Below are 12,389 nucleotides of genomic sequence, written 5' to 3' on the forward strand. Positions count from 1 at the left end.
TTCGGGGATATTCACTGTGGGGAGTTTCTTTAAAGGGAACGCTTTCAAGGTTAATAGATCTAAAAAAGTGACCTACTTTCAGACGTTTTGTGTAAATTCTGAAGTCTGTGGTTCTTAATGTGTGGGCTTTTTTTTTCTCTCTCTTCCACCCCTCCTCTTCTCTCTTTTCCTTCTCTCCTTCCCTCCTTCCCTTCCCCAGATCACCTGTATATATGTATATATGTTTGTACGTACTTATTACTCTATTTATTTATTTATTTTACTTGTACATATCTATTCTATTTATTTCATTTTGTTAATATGTTTTGTTCTCTGTCTCCCCCTTCTAGACTGTGAGCCCACTGTTGGGTAGGGACCGTTTCTATATGTTGCCCACTTGTACTTCCCAAGCGCTTAGTACAGTGCTCTGCACACAGTAAGCGCTCAATAAATACGATTGATTGATTGATTGATTCCCTGGCCTCCCTTCCTTCGCCTCCCTCTACTCTCACCCCTGGTGCAAATCCACTGCTACCATTTTTTCCTAAAACTGAATCAGGGCCCAGAGGTCCTGGAGCTATTAGCGGTCTTTCCAGGGTGACTGGTGGATATCTTTGCCCCTGAGGAATAGCCAGATGGCTATTCTTCTGGCCTGGGACTCCTTCCTCTCCGTATATGCCAAGCCAACCCTCTCCCCACCCTCAAAGCTTTATTAAGGTCACATCTCCTCCAAGACGCCTTCCCCAATTAAACAGAAATTCCTGACTATCAGCTTTAGAGCACTCAATCAGCTGGCCTGCTCCTACCATTCCTTGCTCTTCTTCTACAGCTCAGCTGACATACTTTGCTCCTCTAGCTCCTGTTCGTTCTTGGTGCCTTTATTTCACTGCCCATCCCTTGCCCACGTCCTCCCTCTAGCTTGGAACTCCCTCCCCTTCTATATGCACCAGACCACCACTATTAAGATCACATCTCCTACAAGAGGTCTTCCCTTATTAAGCCCTCTTTCATTCAATTGTTCATTCATTCATTTGTATTTATTATTCATCAATCGTATTTATTGAGCGCTTACTATGTGCAGAGCACTGTACTAAGCGCTTAATAATTATTATTATAGTAATTATTATAGTAATAATTATTATTACTACTACTACTACCACTAATGGTATTTGTTAAGCACTTACTATGTGCCAGGCACTGTTCTAAGCGGTTAAGCACTTAACTGTGTGCAAAACACTGTACTAAGCAGTTGGGAAAGTACAATTCTGTAGACTTGATAGTCCTTTTTTTTTTTTTACAAACAAAGACTCCTGGGTTTGTTGGCTATTTTCTGTCCTGCTCGAAAAGGATCCACTTTGGCAGGTGGCCACCTTTAAGGGGTCATGTATTAAGGGAGCCTTTAAGCATTGTTGCTGGTGGCTCCAGGTCATGTTACCTCACTGCCGACCTGTACTTCCCAAGCGCTTAGTACAGTGCTCTGCACACAGTTAGCGCTCAATAAATACGATTGAATGAACGAATGAATACCCCAATAAAGAGTGACAATCCCAGCCCACAATGAGCTCACAGTCTAGAAGCGGGGAGACAGACATCAATACAAATAAATGGTTGCTGGGAACAGTGCTTGGCACATAGCAAGCGCTTCACAAATGCCATCATCGTTATTAGTACTATTATTTCAAAGAAATAAAATTACAGATATATACATAAGTACTGCGGGGCTGGGGAAGAGTAAAGGGAGCAAGTCAGGGTGACGCAGAAGGGAGAGGAAGAGGAGGAAAAAGGCTTTGAAGGGGGGAAAGTAATTGACTGGTGGATGTGAGGAGGGAGGGCATTTTAAGCCAGAGGCAGGACGTGGACCAGGGGTCGGCGGTGAGACGGGCGAGAACGAGGTACAGGGAGGAGGTGAGCACCAGAGGAGTGAAGTGAGCTACTCTTTCCCTGACTCTTTCCTCCTTCCTTATCGTCTATGCATTTCGATCTGTTCCTTCTAGGCATTTGTTCTTCACCACCCCGCTCAGCCCCACAGCACTTCTGTACATATCTGCAATTTATTTATTTATATTAATATCTTTCTCCCCCTCTAGACTATAAGCTCCTTGTGGGCAGGGAATGCATCATTTGTACTGTACTCTCCCAAGCTCTTAATACAGTGCCCTGCACACAGTAAGGGCTCCATGAATACCACTGATTGATTGATCGATGATTTAGCCCGGTGCTACTGACTTCAGCCAAAGATTTCAACCGTTTTTACCCAGCTGAATGACCGTCCGTCTTAAGAGAAAGGGAAACTGAGTCCGTGTGGGGCTCAGAGAAGCAGTGTTGTTTAGTGGGTAGAGCAAGTGCCTGGGAGTCAGAAGGACTTAATAATAAATAATAATGATGGCATTTGTTAAGCGCTTACTATGTGCAAAGCACTGTTCTAAGCACTGGGGAGGTTACAAGGTGATCAGGTTGTCCCACGGGGGGCTCACAGTCTTCATCCCCATTTTACAGATGAGGTCACTGAGGCACCCCAGCTCTGCCGCTTGTTTGCTGTGTGGCCTTGGGCAACTCACTTCACTTCTTTGGGCCTCAGTTCCCTCATCTGTAAAATGGGGATGAAGACTGCGAGCGGCATGTGGGACACAGACCGTGTCCAACCGGATTACCTTGTATCTGTGCCCGCACTTGGAACAGTGCTTGACATGGTTAGTGCTTAACAAATACCATCATTATTATCGGGGGGCACAGTTTCCTAAAAGTTCAGTGGCAGATCCTGGACCGGCGCTGAGGGGATCTGATTCTGGGTCACTGTCACCTCTCTCATCACCAAGGTCTTATCGATTGTCCTCTCCGTCTATGGCTCCATTCGGCTGAATCGTCCGACTCATCTTACCTCAACTAGCCTTTAATGCAGGCCTGTTGGGCGTGAACAATTCTGCAGAGCCCTGCTTATTCGCAGACAAAACACACCTCTCCCCAGCCTCAGAGCCTTAATGAAGGCTCATCTCCTCCAAGAGGCCTTCCCTGACTAAACCCTCCTTTCCTCTTCTCCCACTCCCTTCTGCATCTCCCTTGCCCTTGGATTTGCTCCCTTTATTCACCCCCCTGTCCATATCTGTAATTTATTTATATTAATATCTGTCTCCCCCTGTAGACTACAAGCTCCTTGTGGACAGGGAAGGTGTCGGGTGTTGTAAGCACTCAATAAATACCATTGACTGCCTGAATGACCGACTTTCTGAGGAAGGATGGAGGTTGTGAATGCGGCCGTCCCTGTTCATCAACCACGATTCCTTCATACATTTTAAGAGAAGAAATGATGCCCGTTTCCTGGAGGGTCTCTTCTCTTTTCCATTTCAGCTAGCTGGAAAACTCTCCCAGTGGGATTTTTAGGGCCCTTGAGATACTGAGTTGACCCCATCCCTATCGGGACAATGGAAATTCCCAAACTGATTCAGAAGTGCTTAGTCCAGTGCTCCTCACATTAAGCGCTCAATAAATGCCACTGATTGATTGATTGATCGATCTGCTTTGGGGCTCTGATGGATCCGGGAGCAATGATTTAAAGAGCCTGAAGAAATTCTCTGGAGGTGTACAATAACAGGTGAGTTTAATAAGTGTGGTTTTAGGATAAGACTTGTCAGGATTAACTGGGGAAGAGCGTGATGACTTCAAAAGCCATGTGGTCTCTGCCTTTTAGATCGTGACCTTCTTGAGAGTCGGGAATGGGTGTCTTATTTCTGTCGTACCCTCCTAAGCGCTTTCTAGAGTGCTTCAAACCCTAGGGGTGCTCAAAAAAAGCACCAATTGATCAATTAATCCGGAGCAGCATGACCCAGTGGAAAGATCAGGGGCCTGAGAGTCAGAGGACTTCGGTTCTATTCTCGGCTCTTCTGCCTGTCTGCTGGGTGACCTTGGTCAAGTCACTTCTCTGGGATTCGGTTTCCTCACCTGTAAAATGGGGATTCAATACCAGTTCTCCCACCTACTCAAACTGTGAGTCCCAAGTGGGACAGGAGCTATGTCCGACCTGCTTAACTTATATCTACCCCAGTGATTATACACAGTGCTTGACACGTAGTTAATGCTTAATAATGTTATTATTATTACTATTATTAATTGATTGCTACTGCCCAGATGGATGTCCAAGGTCAGCAGCTGGGATGGTGTTTATTGTGAGAAGGAACTTTCTGGGAGCCCAAAATCACTCCTTCTCTCAATCAGTGGTATTTACTGAGCACTTACTGTGGGGAGAGCACTGTACTAAGATTTCTAGACTGTAAGCTCATTGTGGGCAGGAAATGTGTCCATTTACTATTATAGTGTACTCTCCCGAGTCCTTAGGATAGTGCTCTGAACACAGTAAGTGCTCAATAAAAACGATTGAATGATGCAAAGCACTTGGGAGAGTTTATTGCAATACAGTAAGTGGACATGGTCCTTTCTCATGAGGAAATTACAGACTAGAGGAAGAGAGAGAAGTGAAAATAAATTTCAGATGGATATGTATGTAAGTGCTGGGGATGGAGTGAATAACGTAGTATTGTGGGAGACAGACCTAAATACACAGGTGATATAGGAAGGAGGGTGAATATGGGATTATTATTATCAAGTGCTGTCGAGTCATTTCCGATTCATAGCGACTCCATGGATATACTTTCTCCAGAACGTCCTGTCCTCTGTCATAATCCATAATCTTGCTAATGCTTCTTCCGTTATCGTTCTTAGGTCTCTATCCATCTAGCTGCTGATCTGCCTCATTTTCCCTGGACTTTTCCTAGCATTAGTGTTTTCTCCGGAGAATTAATCCTCCTGATTCTGTGTCCAAAATATGTTAATCTTAGGTGGGTCTTTTGGCCTTCCAAAGACAACTTTGGTTTAATTCGCTCCAAAATCCATTTGGTTGTTTTTTGGGCCTTCAATGGCATGGGAAATGAGGGCTTAATCAAGGAAGGCCTCTTGGAAGAGGTGTTATTTTATTAGGGCTTTTCACCCAATCCATTTCCTTCAATCAACTCTAAACTTGGATAGGCCCAGCGCCCCACTGTCTCTAATCCCAGATCTGCCCTATTCCTGTTGTGAGTCCTTAGACAAGTCACTTAACCTCTCTATGTCTCAGTTTCTTTACCTGCAAAATGGGGATTAGATACCTGCAAAATGGGGATTAGATACCTGTTCTCCCTCCCGCTCACAGACTGTGAGCTCTGTGTCCAAGTGATTATCTTGTATCTCCCCCAGGGCTTGGCATCTAGTGAAGGTTAATAAATATAGTCATCCTCAATATCTTAGATTCCCTCACTGGGAGAATAATTTCTCAGCACACACACTGCCGTGGGAGCTTTTTCAAACCCTCAAGAGACTTCTTTGGGCCTCTTCCTCTCAATGACAGTTCTCTCCTCTAGTGAGTTTCAGGTTATAAATGGAAATTTTCATCACCATTTAACATTTTATTGAATTTTAAAAATTTCATCTTCTCTCTCTCTCATGTAGAAGTTCAAAGTCAGGACAGTGTGGGAGATCTGTCATCTGTCATTGAGAAGCAGCATGGCTCAGTGGAAAGAGCCTGGGCTTTGGAGTCAGAGGTCATGGGTTCAAATCCCGGCTCCGCCAACTGTCAGCTGTGTGACTTTGGGCAAGTCACTTCACTTCTCTGTGTCTCAGTTACTTCATCTGTGAAATGGGGATTAAAAACTGTGAGCCCCTTGTGGGACAACCTGATCACCTTGTAACCTCCCCAGCACTTAGGACAGTGCTTTGCACATAGTAAGCGCTTAATAAATACCATTATTATTATTCAGGGAGGAGGGAGAGACTGGGGTTTGGCCCAACCCAGAAAGACGACCGAAGTGCCAATGGGCCTTCAAGAGGTTTGGCCTGAGGCAGATTTCCCAGTGCCAGTTGTCGGGGAAAGGATGTGGGGACCCTCGGTTCTCACCCCAGGTCAGCATCCCCTTCGATGGGCTGCCGAAGAGAAAAGGCAAGGACTTACGGAGGAAATATTCTGCTGTGTCGGCTTCGTAATCTGTATCTTCGGGGAAGTGATCGATTTGCTTACAGAGACCTTTAAAATTCCCTGCAAAAACAAGAGAGGAAAGAACAAATGAGAACGCCGGAAGCACCGGAGGCTACGGCTCCCACCTGTCTCCAACTGCCATTTTGGCCTCCTTCTGAGGCACCTCTCCTTCCCCCAGGCCGACCCACATGCGCTCTCGCCCGCAGTCTGGCACGGATGGAGAGGTGGCAACCAGGCTAGAGAGCTAGACCGTCCTTGGCAGGTGCCGAATCAATCAATCAATCGTATTTATTGAGCGCTTACTGTGTGCAGAGCACTGTACTAAGCGCTTGGGAAGTACAAGTTGACAACACGTAGAGACGGTCCCTACCCAGCAGTGGGCTCACAGTCTAAACGGGGGAGACAGAGAACAAAACCAAACATACTAACAAAATAAAATAAATAGAATAGACATGTACAAGTAAAATAAATAAATAAATAAATCGAGTAATAAATATGTACAAACATATATACAGGTATATATACAGAAAGCCCGAAGAGCCCGGGCTTTCTGAACATGGCCCGCCAACCCATCGATCGTATTTAGACTGTGAGCCCACTGTTGGGTAGGGACTGTCTGTATATGTTGCCAATTTGTACTTCCCAAGCGCTTAGTACAGTGCTCTGCACACAGTAAGCGCTCAATAAATACGATTGATGATGATGATGATGATTTATTGGGTGCTGACTCTGTGCAGAGCATCGCATTACATGCTTGGGAGAGTGCGATACGACAGTGTAACAGATGCGTTTCCTGCCCACTACGAACTTACGGTCTGGAGGGGGAGGCAGACATCAATATCAATAAATAAATTACGGATATGGCTATAAGTGCTGCAGCATTGAGGGTTGGGAGGTGAATAAAGGGAGCAGATCAGGGTGATGCTGAGGGAGTGGGAGAAGAAATGAGGGCTTAGTCAGGGAAGGCCTCCTTTTTATGACATTTATTAAGCACTTACTGTGTGCAAAGCACTGTTCTAGGCGCTGGAGAGGTTACAAGGCGATCAGGTTGTCCCACAGGGGGCTCACAGTCTTCATCCCCATTTTCCAGATGAGATAGCTGAGGCACAGAGAAGTAAAGTGACTTGCCCAAAGTCACACAGCTGACAGTTGGTGGAGCGGGGATTTGAACCCATGACCTCTGACTCCAAAGCCCGTGCTCTTTCCACTGAGCCACGCTGCTTCTCTTGGAAGAGATGTGCCTTCAATAAGACTTTGAAGGGGAGGAGTGAAATTCACAGTATTTACTGAGCACTTACTGTGTGCAGAGCACTATGATAAGTCCTTTTGCGAGTACAATATACAATACAGAGAAGCAGCGTGGCTCAATGGAAAGAGCCCGGGCTTGGGAGCCAGAGGTCAGGGGTTCAAATCCCAGCTCTGCCACTTGTCAGCTGTGTGGCTTTGGGCAAGTCACTTCACTTCTCTGGGCCTCAGTTACCTCATCTGTAAAATGGAGATTAAGATCGTGAGCCCCACATGGGACAACCTGATCACGTTGTATCCTCCCCAGCACTTAGAACAGTGCTTTGCATATAGTAAGCGCTTAACAAATACCAAAATTATTATTATTATTATTATTATTATTATTATTATTATAACAATAAACAGACACATTCCCTGCCCACAGTGAGCTTACAGTTTGGTGGGAGAGACAGATATTAATATAAATAAAGAAGTTACACATATGTACATAAATGTTGAGGGGCTTAGAAGGGGGTGGTGAATAAAGGGAACAAATCAGGGTAATGCAGAAGGGAGTGGGAGAAGAAATGAGGGCTTAGTCAGGGAAGACCTCTTGGAGGAGATGGGCCTTCAATAAGAGAAGCAGCGTGGCTCAGTGGAAAGAGCACAGGCTTTGGAGTCAGAGGTCATAGGTTCGAATCCCGGCTCCGCCACATCATCATCATCAATCGTATTTATTGAGCGCTTACTATTTGCAGAGCACTGTACTAAGTGCTTGGGAAGTACAAATTGGCAACCTATAGAGACAGTCCCTACCCAACAGTGGGCTCACAGTCTAAAAGGGGGAGACAGAGAACAAAACCAAACATACTAACAAAATAGAATAAATAGAATAGATATGTACAAGCAAAATAAATAAATAAATAAATAGAGTAATAAATATTTACAAACATATATACAGGTGCTGTGGGGACGGGAAGGAAGCCACATGTCTGCTGTGTGACCTGGGCAAGTCACTTAACTTCTCTGAGCCTCAGTTACCTCATTAAGACTGTGAGCCCCACGTGGGACAACCCGATCACCTTGTATCTCCCCAGTGCTTAGAACAGTGCTTTGCACATAGTAAGCACTTAACAAATGCCATTGTTATTAGTGTTATTATTATTATTATAAGGCCTTGAAGTGTCCCCACCAGAGCGAACTACAGAGAACCGTGGTCTGTATATATATCCCAATCAGAGTTCTTTGTCTGGACTGCCAGCCAGCCCTCTGAAGTCACTTGAGAAGTAGTGTGCCTTAGTGGATAGAGCCCGGGCCTAGGAATCAGAAGGTCATGGGTTCAAATCCCGGCTCCGCCACATGTCTGCCGTGTGCTCTTGGCCAAGTCTCTTCACTTCTCTGGGCCTCAGTAACCTCATCTGTAAAATGGGGATTAAGAGTGTGAGCTCTATGTGGGACAGGGACTGCGTCCAGCCTGACTATCTTGTATCTACCCCAGGGCTTTGAACAATACTTGGCACACAGTAAGGGCTTAACAAGTACCATAACTATTATTACATGAGCCCGATGTGGGAGAGGGACTTTTTCCAACCTGACTACTTTGTATCTACTCCAGTGTTTAGAACAGTGCTTGGCACATAGTAAGTGCTTAACAAGTACCATTATTATTATTATTAGTAGTAGTAGGAGTAGTATCTTGGGGATTAAGACTGTGAGCCCCCCTGTGGGACAACCTGATCACCTTGTAACCTCTCCAGCGCTCAGAACAATGCTTTGCACATAGTAAGTGCTTAATAAATGCCATTATTATTATTATTATTACTTCAGAGAACCTTCAAGGCAAGGTTGAGGTGAAATGCGGAAGCAGTGTTGCCCAGTGGAAAGAGCATGGGCCCGGGAATCAGAGGACCCGGGTTGGTAGATACATTTATATTAATGTCTCTCTCACTCCCCTTCTCGACCGAAAGCTCGCTGTGGGCAGGGAACATGTCTACCAACTCTGCTGTATCGTACTCTTCCAAGTGCTTAGTACAGTTCTGTGAGTACAGTAAGCACTTAATAGATACCAGCGATGATGATGATGACGATAGAGGGGAGGGGTAGACACTGATATAAATAAATAATAATGATGGCATTTACTAAGTGCTTACTATGTGCAAAGCACTGTTCTAAGCGCTGGGGATGTTACAAGGTGATCAGGTTGTCCCACAAGGGGCTCACAGTCTTAATCCCCATTTTACAGATGAGGTAACTGAGGCACAGAGAAGTGAAGTGACTTGCCCATACAGCTGACAATTGACGGAGCCGGGATTTGAACCCCTGACCTCTGACTCCAAAGCCCGGGCTCTTTCCACTGAGCCACGCTGTTTCCCAATAATTCATATATATTAATAATTCATAGTATAAATATAAATACGATTACCACCCGCATCTCACGGCACCGTGGGCAAGGAGCGCCAAGAACCACCGTCTGAAGATCATTTATCCCTCAAAGCGATGTTCCGGCCACCAGGGACAAAGCACCGCAGAGTGGAAATTTCAGCTCACAGGTATTAAGTAGTTTAAAAGGAGGTTTCATCAGCTCTGTAAGAGCCGCATTAATATCTCACAACGCCAACTGCTATCTCATTTCTTTGAGATACAATAAGCTCCTCATAAACCCGATCATTAGGGGCCGAGCAGATGCTGCGTTGTTTTCTACGTGTTGGAGAGAAGCTGAAAGAACAGCTAAATGAGCTCCAAGGGAGGATGTATGGTACCCTGCAGGAGACAAGGGTGGAAGGTAATCAAGTCATTTTTTTAAGTGGAAAGGGTTTCCTTGGAACTGTTTACACCACAGCCCAAAGCTTTCCCTCTCATGGTTTTTTTTTTTAATGGTATTTTTTAAGCACTTACTATGTGCCAGACACTGTCTTAACTGCTGGGGTCTTGTCTTATGTTGTCAGTCATCTCCGACCCATAGCGACTCCATGGACTCATCTCTCTCAGAACGCTCCACCTCCATATGCAATCGTTCTGGTAGTAATAATAATGGCATTTATTAAGCGCTTACTATGTGCAAAGCACTGTTCTAAGCGCTGGGGAGGTTACAAGGTGATCAGGTTGTCCCACAGGGGGCTCACAGTCTTCATCCCCATTGTACAGATGAGGGAACTGAGGCCCAGAGAAGTGAAGTGACTTGCCCAAAGTCACACAGCTGACAATTGGCGGAGCTGGGATTCAAACCCATGACCTCTGACTCCAAAGCCCGGGCTGGTAGTGGATCCATGGAGTTTTGCTGGGGTAGATACAAGCTAATCAAGTTGGACACAGTCCATGTCCCAAATGGGGCTCACCGTCTCAATCAATCAATTAATCGTATTTATTGAGCGCTAACTGTGTGCAGAGCACTGTACTAAGCCCTTGGGAAGTACAAGTTGGCAAAATATAGAGACAGTCCCTACCCAACAGTGGGCTCACAGTCTAAAAGGGGGAGACAGAGAACAAAATCAAACATACTAACAAAATAAAATAAATAGAATAGATATGTACAAGTAAAATAAATAAATAAATAAATAGAGTAATAAATATCTGTTAAGCGCTAACTACGTGCCAAGCACTCTACTAAGTGCTGGGGTAGATACTAGCTTATCAGGTTGGACACAGTCCCTGTCCCACATGGAGCTTACAGTCCTAATCCCCATTTTAAGGATGAAGGAACTAAGGCCCAGAGAAGTCCGGTAACATTCCCAAGGTCACACCGCAGACAAGCAGCGGAGCCGGGATTGGAACCCAGGTCCTTCTGACTTCCAGTCCCGTGGCCACTCTGCTCCTCAGTTCTTCCCTTTCTTTGCGGGCAGAAGCCTGGAGGATACCTACCCACTCTGACTCCCCCCATAGTGAAGCAGCGTGGCTCAATGGAAAGAGCCCAGGCTTGGGAGTCAGAGGTCACGGGTTCAAATCCCAGCTCCGCCAATTGTCAGCTGAGTGACTTTGGGCAAGGTGCTTCACTTCTCTGGGCCTCAGTTCCCTCATCTGGAAAATGGGGATGAAGACTGTGAGCCCCCCGTGGGACAACCTGATCACCTTGTAATCTCCCCAGCGCTTAGAACAGTGCTTTACACATCGTAAGCACTTAACAAATGCCATCATCATTATTATTATGATCAAATAACTATCATTCATTCAATCGTATTTGTTGAGCGCTTACTGTGTGCGGAGCACTGTACTAAGCGCTTGGGAAGTCCAAGTTGGCAACATCTAGAGATGGTCCCTACCCAACAGCGGGCTCACAGGCTAGAAGGGGGAGACAGACAACAGAACAAATTAACAAAATAAAATAAATGGAATAAATATGTACAAATAAAGTAAATAAATAGAGTAATAAATGTGTACAAACATATATACATATATACAGGTGCTGTGGGGAGGGGAAGGAAGTAAGGCAGGGGGGATGGGGAGGGAGAGAGAAAGGAGGGGATTTCTGTTCTGTTGTTTCTGTTTTTTTGCCTGGGTAAACAGGTAGTATTTCTCTTGTCCATCTTCCATTGTCTTTGGAGATCCGTCCCTTCCCTGTTTTGGCTGAAGCCTGAGTCTTTCTAAAGAAATTGCTAGGCTGGGGTGCTCAAAGTATCTGCTCCTGTACCTGTATATATGTATATATGTTTGTACATATTTGTTACTCTATTTATTTATTTATTTATTTTACTTGTACATATCTATTCTATTTATTTTATTTTGTTAGTATGTTTGGTTTTGTTCTCTGTCTCCCCCTTTTAGACCGTGAGCCCACTGTTGGGTAGGGACCGTCTCTCTATGTTGCCAACTTGTACTTCCCAAGCGCTTAGTCCAGTGCTCTGCACACAGTAAGCGCTCAATAAATACGATTGATGATGATGATGATGCTCCTTTTAGGTAGGCTTACCTGGACGCTTCCCTCTCAAAGTTCTTAAGGCAGGGCTCTGTACAGACTGATGCAATAGATTGTGGTATTTGTTAAGCGCTTGTCATTTGGCAGACACTGTAATAATAATGGTAGCATTTATTAAGCGCTTACTATGTGCAAAGCACTGTTCTAAGCGCTGGGGAAGTTAACAAGGTGATGAGGTTGTCCCACGGGGGGCTCACAGTCTTCATCCCCATTTTACAGATGAGGTAACTGAGGCCCAGAGAAGTGAAGTGACTTGCCCAAAGTCACGCAGCTGACAAG

At 45.1% G+C, this 12,389-nt stretch overlaps 1 protein-coding gene across 2 annotated transcripts in view; it reads right to left on the minus strand.

The window, feature by feature from the left end:
* The window catches only part of CACNG2 (calcium voltage-gated channel auxiliary subunit gamma 2), a 104,823-nt gene that overhangs the window by 10,901 nt on the left and 81,533 nt on the right, over positions 1 to 12,389 (minus strand). For both annotated transcript variants that reach the window (XM_038756651.1, XM_038756650.1), the window contains exon 2: positions 5,954 to 6,037. In XM_038756651.1, coding sequence (XP_038612579.1) covers positions 5,954 to 6,037 — 84 coding nt within the window. The remainder of the gene's footprint in view (positions 1 to 5,953; positions 6,038 to 12,389) is intronic.

The sequence above is a fragment of the Tachyglossus aculeatus genome, chromosome 14 (genome assembly GCF_015852505.1).
Source record: "Tachyglossus aculeatus isolate mTacAcu1 chromosome 14, mTacAcu1.pri, whole genome shotgun sequence".
NCBI lineage: Eukaryota > Metazoa > Chordata > Mammalia > Monotremata > Tachyglossidae > Tachyglossus > Tachyglossus aculeatus.